At 36.1% G+C, this 27,567-nt stretch overlaps 1 protein-coding gene across 1 annotated transcript; it reads left to right on the plus strand.

The window, feature by feature from the left end:
- Nucleotides 1-27,567, plus strand: ERLEC1 (endoplasmic reticulum lectin 1). Its single transcript, XM_037047897.1, has 14 exons — nucleotides 1-328; nucleotides 5,820-5,924; nucleotides 7,319-7,399; nucleotides 7,942-8,019; nucleotides 8,162-8,225; nucleotides 8,884-8,918; nucleotides 11,285-11,508; nucleotides 11,599-11,728; nucleotides 16,367-16,528; nucleotides 17,127-17,186; nucleotides 21,386-21,510; nucleotides 22,867-22,944; nucleotides 23,529-23,604; nucleotides 26,660-27,567. Exons 1-14 carry the CDS (start codon nucleotides 167-169, stop codon nucleotides 26,729-26,731), a joined length of 1,452 nt encoding a protein of 483 aa, XP_036903792.1. The 5' UTR covers nucleotides 1-166; the 3' UTR covers nucleotides 26,732-27,567.

The raw sequence follows: 27,567 nt of genomic DNA on the forward strand, positions 1-27,567 counted from the left end.
TTGCCCGGCTCTCCGGAAGGAGACGTGGCGGCGGTTGGGCTCCGGGTTGCTTGGGCGTTTTAGTAGTCCCGCCGCCGCCTCCTCCTCCTCCTCCTCCCCCCCTCCCCCTCCTCTCCTCTGTGGCAGAGGAGCTTGTGTCGGTGGCTGGAGAAATCGGCGGTGGAGGATGGAGGAAGGAGGCGGCGGCGCACGGAGTCTGGTTCCTGGAGGACCCATGTTATTGGTCCTCTGCGGCCTCCTAGAGGCATCCGGCGGCGGCCGAGCGCTCCCCCAACTCAGCGATGACATCCCTTTCCGAGTCAACTGGCCCGGCACCGAGTTCTCTCTGGTCAGTGCCCTCGCAAACCCCGTAGCAGTCTCTCTACTTCTCGGCACTAAGGGTTCGGCACCTTCCTTCGGTATTCTACGCTTTTCCCCCCTAGAGCCACTCGTGCAGGCGCATGTTTCCTTCCCCACTCCAAAACTTCATTTATCTCGCCTTCATTCATTCATACAGCAAGTGTTTATTGAACACAATACGTGAATGTGTCCTCCATGCTAAGCATTGGGGATCCAACAGTCACCTGCTCCCCCACCCTGTTTTTAAATGTGTCACTAGACTTGCTTACCAACACTCCTTCCCTGTGGAAGAAGTTTTCTTAGAACCACGTCAGGCGTGCACTTTTATCTTCTCTTTGGAAAGTCAGTTGCGGCTCTCCCACCACCTGCAGCCTTCTTTCCTTCGCTATTACACACACATCAGGGGTGTGTGTGGGCAGGGCAGGTGTGAGTTCCCTAGCTCGTCATATTCATTCTGTCTCTCTGGCATATGCACACGTACATATATGCACAGCTCTTTTCCCTTCAGGGTTGTTTTTGAAATGGCTATTTGGCCTGAAATGTTAACGACGCTCTATGCAGAATATCTTTTACAGTTCTGATTTATTACGACTGTTAAGACCACAAAACACGAGGTTTTATGATCAGTTTTCCTACAGTGAAGAACATATTTATAACCTGAGTAACGAAAATCTGCAGTCCTTCTCTTGGGGGAGTCGACTGCTGAAAAGTCTTCCTGTACACTGTAGACCAATAAAAAATTGTGGTCTTATGTGATACCGTGTAGTGATTAATGCATTTTTTTTTCAAATTAAGTCCTAGAGAATGCGAAACTTTTTAAAATTCTTATTCCAATTACCTATTGTCATTTCATGTGAAACTATTTTAGTATGTTCTATTACCGGTTCATTGAAACATGAGTAAGTGATACCATCGTGTCAGAACAATTTATATCAAGATAAAGGACGCGTCATCACCACAACTGCTTTCTATTTGCAAATGTTAGTTTTTGTAATAGTTCACACCTGGTTTGTTTCTTCCCCCACCCCACCCCCCTGCTTTCAGTTCTCCCATTCTGGTAGTTCAAATTTATCTAAGTGAATATTTCTCTGGGGACCTAGGTTTATCTTTAGGTTTAATGCCATGAAATATTGATAGTATATTTAAATACTTATATAACACTTGTAAGTCAGATATAGTTTTAGAAGGGTTGGGCTTATTGTTTCCAAAGACCACACTTGGAATGAACATGTCAAATGTTTAAAGAATGTGATCATTAAATTTTTTTATTCTTGCACCTGTGTTGTTTTTTTTTTAATTTAAAAACACATGCTGATATACAGCCCTGCAAACTTCCTGACCTGTAAGTGGATGGCTTAAACCAGCTTTTTTAGAGGTTACTATCAAATTATTGTTCACTTTTCTTTCTGGCAGTGCTGCTTGCTTGCTAAAAGGAGGTTATGGTGTACCAGCTTTTGACATACTGTCCATTTTATTTTGAAATTTTGCTTTTAAATACTTTGGCAATGGAACATAATCTAAGGTGGGCTCATTTGAAGACTTGGGAGGATTTTTTTTTCTTTTCTTTTTTTTGGTTTGAGTTACTTTCCGAAAAATCCAGACACTTTTCTATGAGCTGGCAAAAGGTCTGTGGCCCTCTTGCCAAAAATAAGCCCCTAGAGACATTATCATTGCTCTTTTGACTTTTAAAAGTATTTTTATAGTCTTAAGTCTTCCTTTTCATATTTTATATAATTGAAACTACAGCCCTCCTCACCTGGCACTGTCATTTGTTTTGCTTTGTTTTGTTTTGTTTTGTGTGTGTGTCGGTTGGACATTTATATAAAACTAAGCAGCTGTATGAACTAGGCAGAGGGACTCTGTATCTGCCATCTAAAATTGGAAGGGACTGGATTAGATCTGAATTTTTCTTAGGTTTAAAATACTTTTGTGCTTTAAATCTTCTTCCTATTCATATATGTAAAAAATACATAATTATTACAATTTTGATTTCAAATATATTGAGAAACAGTATTAATCACTAAAATTGTGATTTTTAAAATGTTTATATTAATTAAGAATTATATTCTTTACTGGTTTTTAGCATTAAAATTTATCTTTGTGTATACATTTTCCTGCAGGTCATTAAAATGTTCAGTTATTCATTACTTCACAGAGTTCATGGGTTTCACCAAAATAAAACTACAAAATAAAAAAAATAAGTCTAATTTTACTTACTTCTGTTGTTAATATAGAAATGTATTCCCATTCAAAAACTTTCCCCAAACACTTTACTTGGGAAGAGGTGACCAGCTCTGATGTTGCAAGCGGGTTATGCGTGCTGACTGGCTGTGCCACTGAGTTGGTTTTACAGCCGCTTCCAGGATACTTTTGTCTCTCATCCCCTAACTATCTTAACTCCTGCAGACTCATGGCAAACATTAGGAGTTTCTCCACTGCCAAGATATTTGTAAAGTTTCTTAACCTTAAAGTACGAAGCGCTCTTTGTTTAGTGTCATTATATTAAAATCCGATTTTTATCAAATCACTAATATTACACTTAAAACACTCTAAGGTTTATGTTACATAAAACAAGTTTTTTACACTAATTCTTTTCATTGAGAACTTATATATTTCATTTTCTTATATAAGAACCTTTCACAAAATCAGAAGGAAGCATTTTAGTAGTAGATCAAAAAATTTTTTGAACTTAGAAAATCACAAGAGGTTAAAATCACAAGAGGTTTTTCCCAGTAATTTCTATTACAAAAAAGTAGGGTAAAATTTGTTACAAATTTTATTTTATGATCCCAATAAGTCACTCACTGTTTCAGTGTTTTCAGAGAGAAAAATTTTATTTGGTCTGCTTTATTGATGAGAGAAGGCAGCGCTTCCTAAACTAATGAATATCAAATCTTTGCATCTTCACACAAAAATAGTGATGACTTCTATTTCTCTTTACCCCTTAAAAAGCAGTAGGCAGAGAAATGAGTTTCTTTATCATATGAACATAAAACCTAAGAGTAGTTTTTATTACAAAAAAAGGATTGTCTTTCTTTCTTTGCTGTGGTTCCAAACAAGCTGTTCCTTTTTTCAGTGTTAGCATTCTGGTGAACATGTTGGCAAATAAGTCGAGTCGATGTTGCTATAGAATTCAACTCTGAACGTTAGAGTTGCAGAGACTTCACAAATAGGGATAAGTACATATATGAGTCCTAGTATCTGCCTTCACTACAGTACAGCAATGATTTTACAAGCCTTCAGACCATCCATTGATAAGTGAATGTGAGTCATGTTTTGAAGAATTCAGTGTCCTGTTTTTTGAATATATCTGAAAACATTAAAAAGCATTATAAATGTTACAGCAATTTATTGGCTTAACTAAATAAATGTTTCTAAAGGTTCCTTGATGGTAAATTTTACTTTGTAACTCAAATCTTTGTGATTCCTCTCTTCTCTTATAATAATCTTTTAAAAAAGAACCTTGGGGTGATAGTAAAGGATAAAGGGGGACAAATATATGGTGACAGAAGATGATTTGACTTTGGGTGGTGGGTGCACAATGCAATATACTGGTCATGTATCATAGAAATGTACACTTGAGCCCTGGCTGGTGTAGTTCAGTGGATTGAGCACAGTCCTGCAAACCAAAGGGTCACCGGTTCAATTCCCTGTCAGGGTACATGCCTCAGTTGCAGTGAGGGCCACGTGAGAAGTAATCACACATTGATGTTTCTCTCTCTCCCCCTCCCTTCCCTCTCTCTAAAAATAAATTAAAAAATATTTTTTTAAAAAAAGATGTACACTTGAAACCTATATTATCTTAGTAACCAATGTCATTCCAGTAAATTTAGTTTCTTTAGAAAGGATTATCGGCTATAATCCAGGACTCTGTAATCTAAGAAAATGTTAATGAAAGCTGATTCAAATATATTAAAACAGTTAAGAGTACAGAATATGGAAGCATCTACTTGGTTTCATCTCTGGACTGTGCTGCTTTTCTAACTGTGTTACGTTGGACAAATTATTTAAACTCTGGGCTCTAGTTTTCTGTTAGATGGGTAGAGTACTTGTTTTGAGGATCACTGAGTTAATAAAACGTGAAAGACAAAGTGGTACATTGGTGTAGTTAATACAGCTCATATTTACTACTATTTTTCTTTTTTTAAAAATATTTATTTATTTTTAGAGAGGGGAAGGGAAGGAGAAAGAGTGGGAGAGAAACATCAAGGTGTGGTTGCCCCTTGCATGCCCCCAGCTGGGGACCTGGCCTGCAACCCAGGCATGTGCCCTGACTGGGAACTGAACCAGTGACCCTTTGCTTCACAGGCCTATGCTCAGTCCACTGAGCTACACCAGCCAGGTCATATTTACTACTATTTTTTTGTTTTGATTTATTGTCTTGGGAAAACATTGCCCTAATTTGCATTTGTGTTTAAGAGGACATTGGTTAAGAGTTGTTTTTGTGAGACTGAGAAAAGAACAAAGGTACTTAATAAGAGTGGTTCTTTCCTTGTTAGGAATAGCCAAATAGTATAGTGGTTTCATAGTACTGTAAGAAGAGAAAAAAGTAAAATTGAATTATCACAGAATTCATATCATAGACTGTGAAATCTCTGCCTTACTAGTTAGTGACACATTTGCTATCACAGAGATACCTTTTAAAATAATACGTTATATTCATTGAAATGTTCATTTGAATTACATCGATTCATACTTGACTTGTGAAATTGTCTGGCTTCATAGTATGGGAAGCTTTAAAGATGATTTAGTTAATATATACCAGGAGTTGGTACTTTATACCTTTGGGCTGGCCCACGACCTGTTTTCATTAAAAAATTTTTTTCATAACATAACCATTCCTACTTGCCTTGTATATTGCCTGTGCACTTGCTTACTACAGTGGCAGAGTTGAGTAGTGGCAACAGAGACTGTGCAGCCCACAAAGCCTAAAATATTTTACTGTCTGGCCCTTTATAGAAAAGGTTTGCTGACCCATAATATATACTTTAAAAAAAAACCCTCATCACAGATAATTCCCAGTGATTTTTCTTTTAGATTTACCCATATGTTATACAAATATGAAAAATTGTATCCCATGCAATACTGTTGGGATTTCATTTGTAAAGTGTTGGAAATTCTTACATTTAGGTGGTGATTGTTAGTGGGAGTAAAAGTACTTAGCGATGATGTATTTATGAACATTTCTTGCCTCTTAATGCTTTTTAATCCATATTTTAACTCAGTCTGTTGCATTACTACTACTTTCTTTATACTCCAAACTATATTTTTATTTTTTTCTGTTATATTGTAACACCAGGATGAAGTTTGTCATCATTTTGTCACTAAAAAATACATAGACTCTTTTCCCTTTTTCTTTGAAAATGTGTTTAAAAATCCTCTGTTGAAGTGATGAATTATTTTGACTTAGGACTATAAGTTACGCAATGTAATACAATTTAACCAGAGAAAGTAATGTGTGTTTTTTGTTCTGTCTCTAGCCTACAACTGGAGTTTTTTATAAAGAAGATAATTATGTCATCATGACAACCACACATAAAGAAAAATATAAATGCATTCTTCCTCTTGTGACAGGTGGGGATGAGGTACGTTTTTATAAGTATATTGATAATCCCTGTCACCAAAGCCATTTATTTAAAACATTGCAACTATATGTTTTCAATAGTGAATCACAGATTCTCAATAGTGCTGTTTTACCATATTAATAGTAATCACTATTATCCTGAAGTCCTTGATTTTAGAGTTCAACTTGGAAAAATTAGCCACGAATTATTGATGTTTTAAATTAAAATGTAACTCCACTCCTGCTTTCTTTTATAGAAATGAGAGTGGTGTGGCTCAGTGGATTGGGCGCTGGCCTGCGAACCAAAAGGTCACTGGTTCAATTCCCAGTCAGGGCACATGCCTGGATTGCAGGCCAGATCCCCAGTTGTGGGCATGTGAGACACATCTGATCGATGTATCTCTCACACACATCAATGTTTCTCTCCCTCTCTTTCTCCCTCCCTACCCCTCTCTAAAATTAAATAAATAAAATCTTTGTTTTTAAACCCACAGTTCTCAATGAAGAATTACACTGACACTTAAGAAAAAAGAGAGTTTTGACACAAGATATAATTTTAATGTATATGTCACATTTTAATAAAGAATTGATAATAAATCTATAGGTACCTTATGCTTTCTCACTGCCTTAGCTCATGCCCATTTCTTCCTCCTAAAATGCCCTAACTAACTGCCTCTTATCCATCCTTTAAGGCAATGACTTCTTTCAAGATGAAACAGGAGAGGCAGCATGGTAAAATGGAAAGGACATCAGCCTAGGAGCCAGGAGGCTGAGGTATAGGCTATAGTTAGCCACAGAACCTTGAAAAAATTTGAAACTCATTTCCTCCACTCAGTAAATGTATTGAGCTAACTATGTAATATTTTCATGATCTGTGAGATGGAAATATAAAACTCAGTGCTTTCTTAGTTTTTGTTCAGATTTGAAATCTGTGAAAGACAGCAGTTTAATTTCATTTTAAACTTACTTAAAGACACAAACCACTCACATATATGAATATATTTGTCTTTCATTTGGCAATCTGAAACGTGAAAATACATAGAAAACTAAGAAGTACCTCAAAATTTTCCAATACATGCTACAAGATTCAACTATTCTGAGGCGTTTATAGCTAGAATTTGTTTGGATGCAAGCATTTAAAAATTCTGAAATAGGTTTACAAGAATTGTTAGGAAACTAATCCTCAAACCTTTTCTTAAGAGAAGAAAGAATGGAAGATTATTCTATGGCTCCATATTTTCTACTTCATTTCTTTTGAAAGAAATGGTATACCATAGATTATTACTAAAGGTTTTGACTTTTCCCCCCTTTTTATTTCCAAGCATTTGTGATTTGACCAATGTGTTAATAACCAAGCAGCACAGTTGGGTGAAGTTCTAGAATAATTCTAAGTACTAAACTCTAGTTCTTTCATAGGAAGAAGAAAAGGATTATAAAGGCCCTAATCCAAGAGAGCTATTGGAGCCACTATTTAAACAAAGCAGTTGTTCCTACAGAGTATGTATTTTATGTTCACTTGATAACTAGAAAATAAATTTCCAGTAGCCAATAGACCCTGGAAAATAATTCTCCATTTCTTTTATGTTGTATCAAGTTTTGGGTTGTAAATCTAAGCAATTGCTTAATAGTATTTTGTTAATTTAAATTCCTGTATAGTATATATGGCAAGCACCCAATAATACCAGTATCGAGTAATATCACTCACCAAACTGTTTTGAATATTTTTCAAATCAAAAGAAGTTACACACAATTTTAATTAAAAGTACTAATTATTATTTTTAAGTTATGTGGAAAATGACCCCTAAGTTAGGTGATTATTCCAGACCTGTTTTCTTCACAGAATTTTCACATATAGCTAATTAGTGAAAATAATGAATAGACCAGAAATTTCATATTTTTCTGAGGCATTAGAGTACATTTCATTTAATGAAAGCTTACTGTAAATCTTGGGGGCAATCTACTTATCTACTTAAAGTATCAAAAATAACTCAGTTGAGTTATACAGCTTTTGTTCATTTAAATACATCCATCTTTCTTAGATTGAGTCTTATTGGACTTACGAAGTATGTCACGGAAAACATATTCGGCAGTACCACGAAGAGAAAGAGAGTGGTCAGGTATCGTTTTTCTTCAAAATACAAAGTGTGGAACATTATCAAATGAGAGCTCTAATAATGAAATTAATGGTTTTAAATCTGTATTCTTGAAAAATTCATTTGCAAAATCTCAACTATATTTTTATTTTCTTTTTAAATATAGAAAGTAAATATTCATGAGTACTACCTTGGGAATATGTTGGCAAAGAACCTTCTATCTGAAAAAGGTTTGTTTCTATAATGACTTGATTGTCATGCTGAAATTTCATGTAAATGTTCAAAACGGAATTTGAAGAATTTTGTTGTGGACTCTTAATTTTAAAGCACTGATATCAATTTCTGAACAATTTCTTAGAAAACTTTTTTTAAAGATATTTTCATTATTTTCTGTTTTAACAAATATGCTTTTTTTTTTACCTATAATACTTTTTTAAAAATCTGAGAAGATATACATGGTAGTGTTGTATTTATATAGTGCTTGGTCTTGCTTGGTTTAAGCAAAGTTTTATTATTGAAATAGACATGTTGATGTATCCCTCAAATTATGAAATTTTTTACTAACATCTATTCAAATTGATTAACTAATTTAAGATTAAACTTTCTCTGAGATAAAAGTACTTCAAAAAATACTGCTGTGGCGGCCAGGTTTTATGTGCCAAATAGAGTATTTCCTAGGTAAAGATTAAATATGACGGTTCTTTCACACAAAACCATTTCAAGGAAAACTTGCTCAGACTAGTAAGATAAAAAGTACATGCATTTTTGGAGTGTACTTTGGAAAAAAGTTTAAGGTGACAGAATTGATTGAAAACTTAGTCATTTGTTTCTTATATGTAAAATCACTGGTCAGTCTTTACATTTACTTTCTTTTATATTATTCCATAGAACAAGAAGCAGAAGAAAAGGAAAAATCAAGAGAGGCAAGTGACAAATGATTTTTGTATTAACATCTGGGAGGCATGAATTTATACAACTTAATTGACAGAATATAGTCTTGTGTTCTTTAACTATATCAGATATCTCAAAAGACTGGATAAGAGAAATTTGCAATATGCTAGGCTTTTCTGAGAGAAGTTACACTATGATTTTAAGTCACTTTTATGTCATACAAAACTAAGCAACCTTACCAAAGTCATGTCTGGAAAAGTTTCTGTGACAGCATCATATCATTTCTGTGCTTAGCAATTCTTCCCTCTCTTTAACCATGGAAACAATGATAATAACAGCATTTTTGTTTGGTCCCTGTCCCCTGTGCGTAAAACAGAGAAAACTGTCTATATAAACAACAAACTACCAGACTTCAAGCATCTTATAAACAGGGACTGTCTTTTATCTTTTTACCCCCTGCAGTGCAAAGCAGAGTATCAGATGTAACAGACAGCTCATCAATGTTTATTGAATGTGAATGCATACTTTAATGCTGACTAAGATTATTTTAAAAGAATGATTCCTTAGGATGTTTAATCACAATTTTTAAATGCCCCTGTAGTTCAAGAAATACTTGAATCGTAAGAATTTCCAGAGTTAAATAACTTATTAATAGAGGATATTTCTCTAAACAGCTTCATACCAGAATGGTACTCTTATCAGAAGTTAAGTGGAATGGCAGCAGGCCTTAAAAATTACTTCAAAGGGATGGCTTTAGGGGGTGTTGCAAAACTAATTATAGACACACATAGCATTGCTGTTTTAAAAGATTTTAATTTTACAAACTACCTAAAATACTTATTTACTGTGACTCTAGAGGATAGCAAGATAGAATTCAAAGTGTGAAATGATAAAGGGAGAGAAAGAAAAAGGTAAGGGGAGAAAGCTAACATTTATTGAGCCCCATTTTATAAGCTAGGTGCTCTGCCAGGCATGTAATAAAAGGTAATGCTTAATTCTCCCCACAACCTTTAAGCATACTGGTTGGGGAAAAGTGGGTTTGCAGTTGCACATAGCCATAACACAGAGTTTATTCTTGTATTATTATTTATTCATTATTGTCTTATTTTCCATATGAACAACTATAAACCTACTTTTCCCCCACCCTGTATATTATTATTCTATTTTTACAAATGACAAAAACTGGAATTTAGTCAGAGTTATTAAGCTAGTAAATTCAAAGCTTGGGTTTGAACCCAGGACTTTCTAATTTCAGGCACTAGCATGAAAATAGCATATAAGAAATCTCAAAATATTTGTCCCTGTAAATATTTATTTGTTGCCTATTTGGATATGCACTGACAGCGTACCAAAGTGATACAGGATGAGCTCTTTGCCTCCAAAGGGCTTGTTGGGAGGTATTATTAATGATATTTTTAAAGCCCTTATATTGGGTTTTTCTTGTGTTTGTATAGATTATAGTATGGGACATAACTTTCTAATAATCCTTGTCTTCTGAGGTCATCTCTTTTGTTCCCCCAGCCCATGAAAATTTCTCCATTTGTCTTTTGCTGGCTTTAATAGATTCATGTGAGTTTATATGCTGAAAAATATGTCTATTAATATTAAAAACAGGGAAATAGAATAAGCAAATTAATGAACCAGTACAGTGGATTCCCATTTTAGAAGATAGTGTTTTATTATGTAGCTCTACATTTTGACGAACCAAACTTTACAACTATAGAATCTAAACTCTAACACAGCCATGTGCTGAGAGTTTAGTGAAGAAAGCTCTGACCAACTCAACATAGTAAGTTCCTACGTTTTGTCTTAGTCTCTTTCTTTAGAGCTATTAAAAATAAGTCATATTAATCATGATATTATAGCCTTTTATATAAATGTACACTTACTTAACACCTTAATTTTACTACCAAATAAAAATATCTTTAAAAATATCTTTTTAAAATATTTTTTAAAAAATATTTTATTTATTTATTTTTAGAGAGAGGGAAAGGGAAGGAGAAAGAGTGGGGGAGAAATATCAATGTGTGGTTGCCTCTCATGTGTTTCCCCACTGGGGACCTTGCCTGCAACCCAAGCATATGCCCTGACTGGGAATCGAACCCGCAACCCTTTGCTTCACAGGCCCGTGCTCAATCCACTGAGCTACATCAGCCAGAGCTAAAAATATCTTTTTTTTCTATATTAAACAGGCTCTGAAAATGCGTATTTTCTCAAATAAGAACTCGTGAATTAAAAGAATATTAGAGGGAGAACTTACAAAAAATACATAAATGTTACCTTTATAAATGTTAGTTTATAAATATAGTTGTCTTCCTTTTAAAATAAGTGCTTCTCCCATCCTCAATCCTACCCCCATTTCTAATGAAAAGTCTGTCTTATACTCTTTTCTTTTAAGATTCCCACTAAAAATATCGAAGGTCAGATGACACCCTACTATCCAGTGGGAATGGGAAATGGTACACCTTGTAGTTTGAAACAAAACCGGCCCAGATCAAGTACTGTGATGTACATATGTCATCCTGAATCGAAGCATGAAATTCTCTCAGTAGCTGAAGTTACAACTTGTGAATATGAAGTTGTCATTTTGACACCACTCTTGTGCAATCATCCTAAATATAGGTAGGATGTGAATTTCATATTTTAACATGAAATGTGCATGCTTTAAAGTTGCTACGTGCATAATTTTAATGCTTTGTTCTTACTGAACAGATTCAGAGCATCTCCTGTGAATGATATATTTTGCCAATCACTGCCAGGATCACCATTTAAACCCCTCACCCTGAGACAGATGGAACAGCAGGAAGAAATTCTAAGGGTGCCTTTTAGGAGAAGTAAAGAGGTAGGAGAATCATCTAACAGTATTTTCTCAGTGCTTCCTTTTCCAGTTTATAGGGTATATATCAATATTTCAGTGATTTCTTTAGTATAGTAGTAATTTGCTTTCCTGATTCAGAGTTCTAAATTCCAGTTCTTTTTATTGATTTTAATTCTTTTTCCTATTCTAGTACTTCTCAGAAACTATTTTAGCACTCTGACACTTCTGATTTTATAATATTTTAAAGTTTGACATCTATTCATTCTAGATAACCTTAAATTTTAAGTAGTTGACTGAACTTCCCAGCTAAGCAACTGTAAATTCCCAGTTGAAATAATAAACTACAACCCATCTCAGCATTCTTTTCAGTATAATTCACTGCGTATATACATAACTTCATCTTAGTAGCATAAAACACTGAATATTTGAAGCTTGAACTTTTTCTCCTCCCTTTACTTCAGGTCGTTCTCTCTACTTGTCTACAGTTCTTCTCTCCTATGTACTAGTTTTTCTCTACTTCCTGCCCCTTAAAATGTTGACATTCTCCACAATTCAATCCATAGTCCCTTAAGTGAGCTCATTCATGCCCACTCTTCCAACTTCCATTTGTATGCCCATGAGTTCCGAATATACCTCTATCTACACTTACCTTTTCCTGAACTCGAACCACAATCACAGTTATTAACATGTATTGAGTCTTAACGGCAATTTCCTCATGCTCACAATGTCCTAGAAGATATACTACTATTATCCTCCTCAACAGATTAAGGCTTGAGGTGTGTGGGGGGAGTGACCGGATGGGTTACGGATTAGAATCAGAGCACTCTGGTTCAGAGCCTGGCCTAACCGCTTCTCTCTGTGCTGCTGCTTCCTTTGGATGGGCTGTCCTCCCTTCCCATCATGCACCGGGAAGATACGTTTTCAAAATCTCAAGCTCATTCTCTTTTTCTCTTTTCTTGTCTTCCCTGTTGCTTTTAAAGCACTGTGCTCTACCCAATTGTTAAGTCAGAAGCCAAAGTCCTTTCTTAACCTGTCTCTTCATTCATCATCGCTAACTCTAATCACTTACTAAGAGCTATTTATGTTATCTTCTAAAGGCTCTTCAAATCTACCCTGTCATTAAGTCAGGACTTCGTCATCTCCTAAGACTGGTAATAAGCCTCCTCACACCTCCCCTTTCTAATACTTTGCACACAGCTGATGGAATGCTCTTTCTGTAATGAACCTTTGCTTACGTATTTGAGCCTTTGAAAGTTAACATAAACTGTCCCTCAGGATAAGTCATTGCTTGTACTATGACTTTATCAAGGGGGAATGCAAGCACTTTTGTGATTGGGCTTCAACCTCATCTCCCATCACCATTCCCTTTATATTAACTATTTTGAACAATTTAGAAGTTTCTAAAAACACCACATTTTTTTCTAACCTCCTTGCCTTTCTCTATACTGTTTCCATTCTTCTGTTGCCTTCTCCCCTCCCTCCCCTACGAGTGATAAACTTCTACTTCTTCAGCTTGAAGACGTGCTTCCAGTGTCACTTCTTTGCAAATGAGCCAGGACTTCTAATGCGTTATTTCAGGGAGAGGTGGATGTTTCCTTTCCATGGTCTTGTCTCTTGTTTAAGCCTCCATTGTAGCCTTACATGGCTAAAATTGCTAATTTTCCATATAGTTCTTACATTAAAATAGATAAAGAATAAACTATGGGTTTATTATTTTGGGTTTTCCAGCTCCTTGCATGATACCTGGTATGCTATGAGTACTTAACAATGTTTTAAATAACTAACATTTGGCTGCAAGGCCTGTTTCTCCCTTTCCTCCTGAGTACTTATTACAAAAGTATTGTCAGTCTTTGTGGATGTTGTGAACACTGCCATTCTGATAAAAGGGAAAATTACCTTAACATTCATCTACATATGACTTGAAGTGCTGTATTAAAAGATTGGAAATAGAGTTTTTTCTAGTCATCTTCTTGGTAGTGATTTAAATACTAACAAAACTTAAAAGTCAGGTTTACCAAAATGCTTCACAAATCCCAACTGTAATAACTTTTTTTAAGATTTCTTTATTTATTGTTAGAATGAGGAAGGGAGAGAGAAAGAGTGGGAGAGAAACATCAGTGTGTTGTTACCTCTCACACACCCCCCCACTGTGGACCTGGCCCGCAACCCAGGCATATGCCCTAACAGGGAATCGAACTGGCGACCTCCTGGTTCACAGGCCACTCAGTCCCTTGAGCCACACCAGCCAGGACTCAACTATAATTACTCTTCAATGAAAAAGTGCCAATTTACTTTTCTTTAATGTGGTTAATCTTCCAATTGAGAAAAACTATTTTTCAAAAGCTATAGATGGTAATGCTTTGAAAGCACTTAGGATCTTTAGAGTCCATGTTGTATATGAAAATCTTAGGTAATACTATAGGATAAGTAGTCACTTAAAATGGGTCATCTTTACTTCAGAACCGTTTTTTAAATAAATCTAGTGTGTTACATGTAACTATTCTTTCAAAGGTTGTTATTTGGCTGGTGGTTTGCCTTTTAAGTGTGGATCAAGCTTTATTATAAAGATTAAATAATTTTTTTCTTTTTTATGCAATAATACAAATCTGGCTAACAGAATTCTGGGTTAATGTTCTGCCTCTGTTATTAGATTAATTTGGAGATTAGTGGACTTTTAAGAGCCCTTTTAATGAATTTTTAAACCTTACTACAAAAACTACTATCAGCCCTGGCTGGTGTGGCTCAGTGGACTGAGTGCCAGCCTGTAAAGTAAAAAGTCACAGGTTCAATTCCCAGTCAGGGCACATGCCTGGGTTGTAAGCCAGGTTCCCAGTTGGGAGCGTGTGTGAGAGGCAACCTGATGTTTCTCTTTCTCTCTGCCTTCCCATCTCTCTAAGAGTCAATAAAATCTTCTTTAAAAAAAAACTACTATCACCTTGTTTTTATTGGAATAATTTTTCTTAAAAACAATAAATGTTGCGGGTTCAATTCCAGGTCAGGACACATGTCTGGGTTGCAGGTTCTGTCCCAAGTTGGGGCACATGGAAGAGGCAACTGATCAATGTTTCTTTCACATCGATGTTTTTCTCCCTCTCCCCCCTCTCTGAAATCAATAAGTGCATCCTCAGATGAGGGTAAAAAAATAATAGACGTCCTCTCCACAAGAAGCAATAATATAGATAGTCATACTTTTATTCTTCCTGCTTCCTGTCCTTTTATCTCGGTTTCAGGTTTCACCATAGTGTTTTTCTTCACTAACTGCTATGGATTCCATGTATTCTAAGTAATTAGTTCGGACTATTATACTTTAGCTCCTTAGGAGCAGTTACTCTGTTTCATTTTTAGTACTCAGCACTTAAAACAGTGTCAAGAGCATAGCAGTCTCTGAATATACAACCAGTTATACATAAAATTCAAGGTCCTTTCAAAAAATAAACCATCTTGGCAATCTTTGTTCTTAATGTTGGAGGAGATTTCCAGGGACTTCTCCAAGCTGAAGTAGGGCAGAACCACAGTTGGTCAATGGCACCTACAGCCAGGGAAAAAAGAGGTTGTGTCCACTGAACATTTTCTGGAAACCTTTTACCGTTTGTTTTTTTTAATTATTCAATTCGGTTATAATTGGTACATTTACTTCTTCAATTCTCGTCTAGATTCATTTTCTCTTCACTCACTGTCAGTACCCAGCTGACTACCAGATGCTAACTTATTAACCTCTTCCAAAACTGTCCTCTTCTCTCTACCCTGCTTGGGTCATCCCCCTACTTTTACTCCTCTTCGTCTCTGGCCTGCGTTACTGCAGCTCCTTAGTTGGTACCTCACTTCCTGACTTGTTCTTGCTCTTCCTTCTCTGCCTCCGCTCTAGTGATTGCTTAAAAACCTAATCACTCCACATCTTTACCTGAAGCCTGAAAGATAATGTCCAAACTTCTAGTGATTATATAGATTTTCACAACATAGTACCTGCTTATCTCTTTACATTTAAATATCATACCTTTCTCACATCTTTGTTCCTACCTCTTCCAGAGGTTCACATGCTTATGCACACACACACAAAACACTTACACAGACATTCACATAAATCACAAATTGTTATTATTTCTATTTTATGAGTTAAACGAGGGTTTTCTTTTTGTGAAGTCTTTATGTTTCAATTCATTATGTTTCAGTTCATTGTCAGAGTCTATTTGAATCAGTGCTACCTCTATGAATCTGCTGGCCTCTGCACACTTGTTAGTTAGTATGTTCCTTTACTAAATCTCAGATTCCTCCAGGCCCTGCTATATTGAATAATTATAATTAATATTCATATTTGCTCTCAGTTTCTCTTTTCCTTGTTATTCTTTCTTTACCCATAGTAACCACATTTTTTAATACTAAATGCAGAGACACAAAATGTAACAAATAGCAAAGTACTTAAAAATAATGGGACAAAATATGTGAAATGGAAATTATCTCTGCAATGGAAGGGGTTCCCATACAAGTGGGACTACATTTTTCTAGAGCTTTCTCTATACTACTAAGCATTGCAAAATTTATTTTTTAAAATATATTATGGATAGATTTTATTTTCCAAGTTTTCTACATTGTAAAAATAATAAGTCATAACTGAAAAAATTAAGTGTGGCAAAGAAGGCCTTAAACATATGTATTTAATTTTAGGAAGATTTGCAGCCAACTAAAGAAGAGAGATTCCCAGCAGTCCACAAACCCATTGCCGTTGGTTCTCAGCTGATGCTCACTGTTGGAACAACCCACATATCCAAATTGACAGATGACCAACTCATAAAAGAGTTTCTTAGTGGCTCTTACTGCTTTCATGGGGTGAGAAATGAACCTTCCATTTAAATATTTAGTTTACAGCTTTCATTTGTGTGTTGTTTACTCAGGGGGGCATTAACAGCATTGAAAAAGATTTTGGTCTGTAGAGAAATGACAAGTATCTGGAAGCCTCCCAGTGGACATTGTCTCTCTGCTTCTTGCCATGCTCGAATCCATAGCCATTACTGTAATCTTTACTCACAAACCAAAGTTTGGCATGTATTTGACAGACAATGTATATAACTAAGACACATGTAATTCTGGTTGATTGCTAGAATGGGCATCAGTGATTGTATAGCGATCACATTTAAAACTCAAGTTAACATTTACACAGGTAAATATTGCCTCTCACTACTAGCTCCACTGAGAAACACACTTACTTACAAATGGAATTTTTATTTTATTTTATCAAGGATGTACAGAAGTTGTTCTCTGTATTTGTCTGTTTTATGTCAGTAACTTTTTAGATTTTTAATCATATTAAATGCTGTTACTGGTTTTTTTAATTATATATATTTCTATTGCTACTGTGTGGCAATATTGAGACAGGCCCCAGTCCTGCCTTCTCTGTATATAACTTAATCTGTTGTCTTTCCTATAGGGTGTTGGCTGGTGGAAATACGAATTCTGCTATGGCAAACACGTACACCAATACCATGAGGTATAGAACAGCATATATACCAATCTCCCAGTAGATGGATTAAAGTTTTCTGTAGGAAAAAAACGGGGGAGAGCGTTATTTAAATTATGACATGATTTTCATATGGAAATACTCACTGAACTATTTAAATTCTGGAAAATGTAAAACTTGGTGTTTAATTCAGTCAGTCATATTAAAGTAACATTGTGTATTAACTACTCAGATTCTTATATTACTATGAGCCTGAAAGAATAATCTAGTATGGCTAACTCTTTAGCTCTGACTGAAAAATTAGTCATTGTTATAATTGACCTTTATCTTTTTTTCCTTTCAGTCCAACTTTCCTTTTTGGGCATCCCTGCTATCTGTTCTCTCCTCACTAGCTTCTGACATCCAAAATCATACTAACTTATTCTCTGACTCATAACCGTTGCACTTAAAACCTGAAACTAAGTACCAGGCCTGCCTTTCAATGTTCACAAATTAATTCAGGTGGTCTGCCAAATTAACGTCTCACTCTTCTGGTCACCATCTCCCGACACCACTGGGAGAGCCCCTGAACTGAATGTTTGTCTTGCAGGGTTTCCTCCAACACCAGTTTCATACATAACAAAGAAGTTAGTGTTCTCTTGTAATTTTTTTATGTAACATTTTATTCCCATCTCCTCATTACCTCCTTTTGCCTTGTTCTCTGTATCTGTGGGTCAGTTTCTATTGCATTTTATTCATTTTGTGTTTTTTAGATTCCACATATCAGTGAAATCATACAGTATTTCTCTGACTTATTTCACTTAGCATAATACCCTCTACCCTCTAGGTCAGTGATTTTCAACTGGTATGTCACAAAAGGCACACTAGTGTGCTGCAAGAGTTTTTAAAACTTGCAATACCTGACTGTTTAGTCAGGGGCACTGACCTCTTTTCCCTTAGACCGTCAAAATGACAATAGCCAAACCAACAATAACCATCTGGTGTGAATGAATTAAAATTATACCTGTTTTTTGTCAGATTGCCAAAAAATATAACGTGTGGGGTTTTTTGGTATGCCGCAGAATTTTAGTAATTAGTTTGTGTGTACCATGAGATGAAAAATTTTGAAAATTGCTTCTCTGGGTCCATCCACATTGTCACAGATGGCAAAATTTCATTTTTGTATTGCTGAAAAATTCTGTTATTCAGCTGTAATTCATCTTTAAATTAAGAAAGTGAATGGTAAGATAGTACATTACCACTAGAGTTAGTAAAACAGGGTACATACAACAAGTTTCTCAGCCAAAAGAAGGTACCATAGTATACCAAGTTTAAAATAAAGTAAGTTTTAAGATTACATACATTGGTTTTTTATTCTCCTTTTTATTTATAATTTCATAAATTAGCATATTCTCCCACACTTTAGCCAAGCTGCTTAAATTCTGAAGTTTAAGCACTTGTAATTTTGTCATAGTTATACTTTGATAAGTTAAACTACTAGATGTTTGAGACAAACACTAATAAATATTGACCTGGCTATTTTTAAAAGGCTTTGGCTTCTTGAGATGTTTTAAGCCAATTTTAAACTCCAAGAGAATCATACCAGGAAAGATAATCAACTCAACTTGAACATTTAAATCATTCCAAATTTATGAAGCATTGGCAAACTAAGACATTTTTTTCTTCACTTAAACCTGAGAAGTTTAATTTCACTATTCTTTCCATTTATTTTTGCTTTGTAGATGTTTTATTTTTACTAGCATTTATTCATACAGAAAAATGAAAAAGTACACATATCATCTAACTATAGTTCAGATAATACTCAAAAGCTTTTTTTAATTAAAGGAATAAATATATGACAGAAATTTAGAATGAAAAGTAAAATTCTTTACCATTGATCTATTTCCCCAAAATAACTTAACTTTTTCTTAGTTAACCCTCCACAAGAAAAAAGATGTGTATGTGTAAATGTTAGTGTAACCTTTTGATTTATACAGAAAATGTCTACTAAATACTCTTCACTATTCTGCAATTAATATTTTCATTTAGTATCTTGGAGATCTTTCCTTGTCAGCAACAGCTGATCTTTTCAGCAGCTACAAAGGATTATGTCTGTACCCACAATGTATTTAGCCAGACCTCTACTGATAGACCTCTAAGTTGTTCCCAGTTTTGCTGTGATGGCATCTTAGTGAGCAGTTTTAGATAGTTCTGGTGGTGAACGTTTGCATGTATATTCAATGGGCACATTTCTAGCAATGTATTTGCTAGGGCAAAGTACATGCATACTGAGCAGTTGTCTTCCAGTGGGTTGGAACACTTTACATTCCCATTAACAATGTCTGTTTTCCCATACTCTTGCCTACACTAGGTTTTTAACTGCCTTATTTTGATCAAGGTCATATAACCTAGAACTTTCAGAGGAGCTCTGCTGGAGCATTGGGAAATATAAAAATAATAGCAGCTGCCTGGCTGGTGTAGCTAAGTGGATTGAATGCAGGCCTGTGAACTAAAGGATCATGGTTCGATTCCCAGTCAGGGCACATGCCTGGGTTGCAGGCCAGTTCCCAGCAGGGGATGCACAAGAAGGAACCATACATTGATATTTCTCTCCTTCTCTCCTTCCCTTCCCCTCTAAAGATAAGTGAATACAAAACCTTTAAAAATAATAGCAGCTAACAAATATAGTGCTCACTGTATAATGTATACCAGGCACTGTTCTAAGCACTTTACATATATTAACTCATTTAATGCTCATAACAACTGTAAAAGGTAAATACTGTTATTCCAGGATGAGGAAACAAAAGTGAAAATTTAGCCCTGGCTGGTGTAGCTCAGTGGATTGAGTGCAGGCCTGCGAACCAGAGGATTGCGGATCGATTCCCAGTCAGGGCACATGCCTGGGTTGCAGGCCAGTTCCCATCAGGGGACGCACAAGAGGCAACCATACATTGATACTTCTCTCCTTTCCTTCCCCTCTGAAGATAACTAAATAAATAATCTTTTTAAAAAGACTTTTAAAAAAAGCAAAAATTTAGTAACTTGCCTGAAATTATATAGGAAGTAAATGGTAAAAGTAGAATTCAAACCCAGGTAGTCTTGCTCCATCTCCAACCTCTTGATCCATGTCTTTCTATGAATGTACAGTCCACTTGGTAAAAGGATGTTTGATGGCTCTCTCTCCCATTAGGCAGTAAGCTCCACTAGCACAGTAGCCATGCCTGTTTCATTTGCCACTGTAAGGGTTTTTCATTTTAATCACATGTATATTAGTGCCCAGCATAAAATAGAAAGAAGGAGAGGAAGACAAGAAGGAAGGGGACTAGAGGAAGGAAGAGGAAGGAGAGGGAATGAAGTCCACATACAAGACAACATACAGTTAGTGTTTTAAAAATAATAAAAGCAGAATGGGAAAGGGGGTTTCTGAAACAGTCTGGATGCAGAAATGAGTGTGGTGTCAAATGAGGAGTGTGAAGAGTAGTATAGTTTGAAGGTCTGCATTTGAAGGAGTAAGGAGTAAGATGAGGGTAGGTTACGTGTGGCCACAGTGTGGCTCAGGGTAATAGAAGCCAAAAATGTCACAAAGAATCACAGTAGTACGTGGTTATATCATCTAGGTATGAGAAAGTAAACTCTTGGTTGGGGTGGGGGGAGTGTTGACAGTGGAAATATGAAGGAAGAGTCTGAAGCTGAGAACATCTCTAGGAAAAAAAAGGACAGGACTGATAGATGTGGGAAAGAAAAGAAATAGAAGAATTAAAAATAACTGTGTCTGAAGTTAGTCCGACTAGAACATAGTTTCATATTCTCAGGGAAACAAGGAATAGCCCTTGGCCGGTGTGGCTCAGTGGATTGAGTGCCAGCTGTGGATTGAGTGCCAGCTGTGAACCAAAAGGTCACTAGTTCGATTCCCAGTCAGGGCACATATCTGGATTGCAGGCCAGGTCCCCAGTGGAAGCCATGTGAGAGGCAACCGCACATTGATGTTTCTCTCCCTCTCTTTCTTCCTCCCTTCCCCTCTCTCTAAAAATAAATAAATAAATAAATCTTTTTAAAAAAGAAACAAGGACTAAAGACAACAAGCTCAAATTTCTACTAGTCAAGTTTGACTAAAACATTATTACCTCTGAACATAGATATCCAGTGTGAATATGAGGATAAGGACTGTAGCTTATAGGCCATTTGCATTAATGTCTACTTGATGCTATCAAGTGTGCATACCTTATCACAAATATTTTTTCATTCATTAGGACAAGGATAGTGGGAAAACTTCTGTGGTTGTCGGAACATGGAACCAAGAAGAGCACATTGAGTGGGCTAAAAAGAACACTGCAAGAGCCTATCACCTGCAGGACGATGGCACCCAGTCAGTCAGGTAGGTTGACTTTATCTGCCTTTGGATCTAACAAGTAGAATATTTGAAACTTGGAATATTGAAAAACAAAATTTGAACAGATATAGTCTCTGATCAGTTTTTGTCAGGGACATTAGGGTAGTTTTCTTTTGGGGGGGAAATAACTAGTATAATAGTTAATGCAGCTCACTGAAGTCCACCACTCTGGATTCAAATTCTCTTTCCCCAGCCAGGTATCTCAGTTGGTTAGACTAGCGTCCTCTTACGCCAAGATTGTGGGTTCAATTTCCCAGTCAGGACACATACATATAGTAATGATAGTAATGAATCCATGTACTGTCTTGGGCAAATTACATAATCTTCTCAAGCCTCACTTTTCTTACCTAGTAGTATTTGTCTCGTACTATTATTGTGACATTTAAATAAGGTAATTCAGGTAAAGCATAGTGCCTAGCAATAGCATGCAGCAAATTTTGGCTGCTTCCTTTCACAGTGGGTAGGGTTGTGGCAGTGGGAATGGTGGTGATGTTAGTTAGCAATGGCTCTGGTCGCAGGCCTTAGGTCTAAGGCTGTTACAAAGCATTTGCCTCTTGCATATACAGTCTTTACCCCTTTAGGTTATTTGGTTCTATTTAAATATATTCTAGCATTTTCCTTTGTTACTTAATTTTTCCGAGGTAATGGTTGAAAATTAGCTGAACAGTGGCTTTTTAAAAAATTGTCTCATTCCTTTTGGGCTCTATAGTTGTTATCTTGCTATAGCTGAAGTATATTATTAATCTCTTGTTTCCCAACAATAACTAAGCTTTAGCTTTCCTAGTGTCTGTTGCCCAGTGAATTTTTAATTTAATTATCCATCTTCCCCTTCCTGGGCGTTCACTTTACTCTCCCTAGGCCGGATGGCCTGAGAGACTGCTTGTAGGAGGTGCTGACTGCTTGGGCTCACCAAACCAAAGTTAGCAATGTTACGAGGTTGGCACTGAAGTATGAGAAAAATTAGAATATACTCAACAGAAGGATTTTTCTTATGTTTGTATACTTTTCGTGTGAAAATCACTTCTGGAGAAATGGTTCATTTTAAAAGAACAATGTTTTTAAAACCAACTTAATCTTAACTATTCCTATGCAGATAAATATGCAAAATGAAGATCATTATTATTAAAGCATTATGAAGTATCTCAATTGTATATTCTCTTTTAAAATCTGAAAGACTGTGACGTAGCCATAAAAATATGTATTTTTAAAGAATATTTAATAGGCAGATTTTTTAACTAATGCAAAACTGACCCTCTAACCATCTTATCTCCTTACTCATCACAATGACTCTAAATTACTGGAAATTTTAGTTAGTGAAGTGTCTGTGTTTTTCTGATTCAGGATGGTGTCACATTTTTATGGGAATGGAGATATTTGTGATATAACTGACAAACCAAGACAGGTGACTGTAAAACTAAAGTAAGTCAGACTGCCAAGCTATGCTTCCTGCTGTTCTCTTTAAACTACTTCCTTTGGGCAAAAGTTTTTATAAATATACAGTGTAATTATGAATAGTTGTATTTATTCATAATAATCTATTATAAGGTTATTCTTTTACTCTAAGTCTGTTAAAATTGATTTCAATAATGTACTTGTTATTTATTCACAAGTTATTTATAATAATTATTAAATTATAAATGATAATAAACCACATTCAATTCTTTATTAAATTACACGGGGTCACTTTTATGGGATTTTTATCACTTAAGATAAGAGGAAGACAACTTAAAATAATTTTGTATGGCCCTGGCTGGTGTGGCTCAGTGGATTGAGTGCCAGCCTGCAAAGCAGGGGGTCGCTGGTTCAATTCCCAGTCAGGGCGCGTGCCTTGGTTGCGGGCCAGGTCCCCAGTGGTGGGGGGGCATGCGAGAGGCAGCCACACATTGATGTTTCTCTCCCTGTCTTTCTCCCTCCCTTCCCTTCTATAAAAAATAAATAAAACTGTTTAAAAAATAATAATTTTGTATATTTGGGGCAGTACCTCAAAGTACTCTATGTTTTAGGTGTAAAGAATCAGATTCTCCTCATGCTGTTACAGTATATATGCTAGAGCCTCACTCCTGTCAATATATCCTTGGGGTAAGTAAAAAAATAATACTTAAGAATTCAGCTTGGGCCCTGGCTGGTGTAGCTCAGTGGATTGAGCGCGGGCCTGCGAACCAGACGATCGCGGTTCGATTCCCAGTCAGGGCACATGCTTGGGTTGCAGGCCAGTTTCCGGCAGGGGTCAGTTCCCTGCAGGGGATGCACCAGAAGCAACCATACATTGATGTTTCCTTCCTCTCTCCTTCCCTTCCCCTCTAAAGATAAATAAATAAAATATTTAAAAAAAAAAAAAAAAGAATTCAGCTTGGGACCACATTGTTGTTTTTAGCTTTGAGTCTAGAAAGACCTTCACTAGTCTTTAAAATGTAATACTACTTCTATAAAAGCTGTTACCATTTGATTGGGGTATAATATGCATAAAATTAGATACAAAGATTTTCAATGTTGAGTTAGATGAATTTTGACAATCTCATATACCCATGTAACTCTCACCCCAAACAAGGTGTCTGTCACTGCAGAAAATTTCCTCGCAACCCCTTCCCTGTCAATACTACTGAATCCCCAGAGATACCCCTTTCTGATTTCTGATACCGTAGAGCAGTTTTGCCTTTTCTTTTATTTCATATGAATGGAATTATATAGCATAGACATTTTTTTCATGCCTGGCCTCTAACTCAGCACATCTTTCAGACTCAGGCATATTGTATGTATCAGTGCTTTGTTGTCTTTTATAATTGAATAATATTCTTTTGTGTAAGTACGCCAATTTCACTTATCCATTCTCCTGTAGATGAATATTTGGGCTCTTTCTCATCTTTGATTATATGAATAAGGCTGCTACGAACATTTTTCTACAAGTCTTTTTGTGGTCATATGTTTTCATCTCTTTTGTTAACTACCTGGGAGTGGAATTGCTGATTCACAGATTAGATACTTGTTTAACTTTTACCAAACACTTCTCCAAGTAGTCGGGCTGTTTCACATTTCTGTCAACAATGTATGAGAGTTCAGTTGCTCCACATTCTCACTGTCAACATTTGGTATTGTCAGTCTTTTGATTTAGCCATTTAAGTAGTTTTAATTTGCATTTTCCATATGAAAAATGGTGTTGAGCACCTTTTCATATGATTATTTCATATATCCTCTTTTGCAAAGTGTCTAACCAAGTCTTTTTTTCCCAGTGTCAGTTTCCTTTATTAAATGTTAGGGGTTTTTTTCAGGCAAGAAATACAAAATAAAAATAGAAATAGGCCCCAGTTAGAAGCTACAGTCCTGACCTCACCTGACCCCTGCTGCAGCCACTTGAACAGGACAAGAAATAGCTATATCCCTAAGGTCAAGGAAGGAGGATAAGGATTTGGCTAACCAAGACTTTTTAAAGAAAAAAATTATACTGACACAGACTAAAACAGTAGGAAGACTCATTCGGGACTTTGTAACAGGTGTCTAGACTGTCACAATAGGTGGAAGAGATCTGGCTCCACTCTAGATACAGTAAAGGCAGCTGGGCGGGTATAGCCAACAAGTAGAAACAGGGAGGAACAGGCTAGCCAATGAATGGAAAATGGCTAAGCGGAGATGTCAAGGGGAGGAGATTCTTGCTAAACTGACTTGATAGGATTATTGCTGAAGGCCAGCCAGGACAATCCAATATCTAAGGTGAGGGATGAGGAGTTTGTTCACTATGGAGGGTGCTTAGATTTTAAGGGTGAGGGATCCTCTCTAAACTGACGTGTCAGGATTTTTTGCTACAGCTGCGCTCAGCAGGCCCAAGGTAGGGCCCAAGGACAAAAAGAGGCTTGGTTGGAAAGAGGGCTCAGGGGAGCCTGCTGGATGATGGTGTTTTGGTCACGAAGAGAGTCTTTGTCAGTCTTTTACCCATTTTTATTTTTGTTGTTTGTCTTATTATCTATTTCTAGAAATTCACGTATGTTCTGGACATGAATTCTTTGTATTTATATTGCACATTTTTTCCCCAGTCTGTGGCTTGCCTATTCATTTTTTAATGTATTTTCATGAGCAAAAGTTCTTTGCATAAAGTTTCTTTCCTCAATTTTTTTCCTTTTATTGCTAATGCCTTTTTCCTAAGGAATTTTGCCACCCCAAAGTCACAAACATATTTTCCTATGTTTTCCTCTGGGAACTTTATTGTCCTACCTTTGATTATGTGGTGCTTTAAAGTAGTTTTCCTTATGCTTGTTTTGGTTAGAATTCACTGAGCTTCTTGGATTTGTGGATTGATGTAATGCATACATTTTGGAAAAATTTTGCACATTATCTCCTCAAAGATTTTCTCTACCTGACCCTTGTTCTATTTCTGGGATTCCAATCAAACATGTTAGTTTAAGTTGTCCCAAAATCTCAGATACTCTTTCTTTTATTCTCACTCTTTTTTTTAATTTGGGTCATTTCCACTGGGCTGAACTGATTTTATGTGCAGTGATTCTTCCCTATGCTGCATCCCATCCAGCTCTTTGAATGAATTTCTGCCACATTTTTTTTTTACTTCTAGCATTTCTGTTTAGTTTTTTATGGCTTGCTTTTCTCTATTAAAATTCCCCATCTAGCCCTGGCTGGGGTAGTTCAGTGAATTGAGCACGGGCCTGCGAACCACACAATCGCAGTTCAATTCCCAGGCAGGGCACATGCCTGGATTGCAGGCCAGTTCTCAGCAGGGGACTCATGAGAGGCAACCATACATTGATATTTCTCTCCTTCCCTTCCCCTCTAAAAATAAATAAATAAAATCTTTTTAAAAATCCCCCATCTATCCATATGTGTTATTTTCATTTTTTATTATTGCTTCCATCGTATTTACTATAATTTTCTTTAATTATTGTCCTTTACTCCTTTTCTCTCTCATCTCTTAAAAATATGTTTTCTACCATTTTGGTATTTTATATGGATGACAAAAGATTGTTTTCAAAAAGCTCAATTTGTAGAAATAACATTAGATGGTTTATCCAGACAAGGACTTGGATACATTTAACACATTTATATATGTGTATTCATTCAGCAGAATAATATGGGATGAAGAAAGTGTTCAGCTTAGCAACTTTTTAATGATTTTATTGTTGTTGTTCTTTAGGTTGAATCTCCAGTGATCTGTAAAATCTTAGATACGGCAGATGAAAATGGACTTCTTTCTCTCCCAAACTAAAGGATAATAAAGTTTGGGGAAAGAAAAGATCATTGAAAGTCTTGATGATTTCGATCTGACCGTGCGTCTTACTATAGAGTTCTCAGCCACTGGACCTCATTTAAAGGATCATGGGAAAGGACTCTCAGCCACTTTGTGGATATATATGTGTATATAAGAGGTTACTGATAAATGTCTACGGTGGGCATTTGTCTCACATTTATCACTTTTGTTGTATCTTACGAACTGATTGTGTTTTATCCTTTGCTTGGATAATATGATTCCTAAATAAATATCCGAGCAATTTACAGTCCAGCCTAATGAAATGCCATAATTGTTGTACCTACTGAAAGTTTTTAAATAACAGATTTATTATGTAAATTATAGTATATATGACTAGTTGATGAAGTAAAGATAATAAAGAAATTGATAGGAGGTTGTTTAAATGAGAGACCATGTAAAATATGTGTTCTAGAGACTGCAATCGTTTCAGCCAGTTTTATTTTGCAACCTCCCTCTACCAGGTATTGAACTAAAAGCTGGGCACGTAGAGCCTCACGTACAAGTTTTCTTCACCTCTGTTAATCCTAAGACACTCCTACTGGTAATAGGTTGCTCTTCTCTCAGAACTTCTATCTGTTTTTCTCCTTGATGTGAATGTGTTTTCCCTGAGTGTGTTCCAAGTGTACAGTCGGCGATCCTTCTCTCTTACTTGAATGAGTCACTCTAACAAGACATTCTGTGCGGCTCTCCTTCATACCTGCCTCCGTGTACCACAGATTTTGCTTCTGGACAGTTTGACAGCACAATATTTATTTTAAAGTGAATAAAACATCCACAAGCAGTGTTGTCATGTA

The sequence above is a fragment of the Sturnira hondurensis genome, unplaced genomic scaffold (assembly GCF_014824575.4).
Source record: "Sturnira hondurensis isolate 20B ecotype Veracruz unplaced genomic scaffold, ASM1482457v3 Scaffold0006413, whole genome shotgun sequence".
NCBI classification, from domain to species: Eukaryota; Metazoa; Chordata; class Mammalia; order Chiroptera; family Phyllostomidae; genus Sturnira; species Sturnira hondurensis.

Bases quoted from the DNA above. Each gene is read 5' to 3' on its own strand.
- ERLEC1 (XM_037047897.1), top strand. From the start codon at position 167: ATGGAGGAAGGAGGCGGCGGCGCACGGAGTCTGGTTCCTGGAGGACCC. The intron at 16,529-17,126 runs GTGAGAAATGAA...TCTTTCCTATAG, and splicing joins GCTCTTACTGCTTTCATGGG to GGTGTTGGCTGGTGGAAATA. The intron at 22,945-23,528 runs GTAAGTCAGACT...TCTATGTTTTAG, and splicing joins CAGGTGACTGTAAAACTAAA to GTGTAAAGAATCAGATTCTC.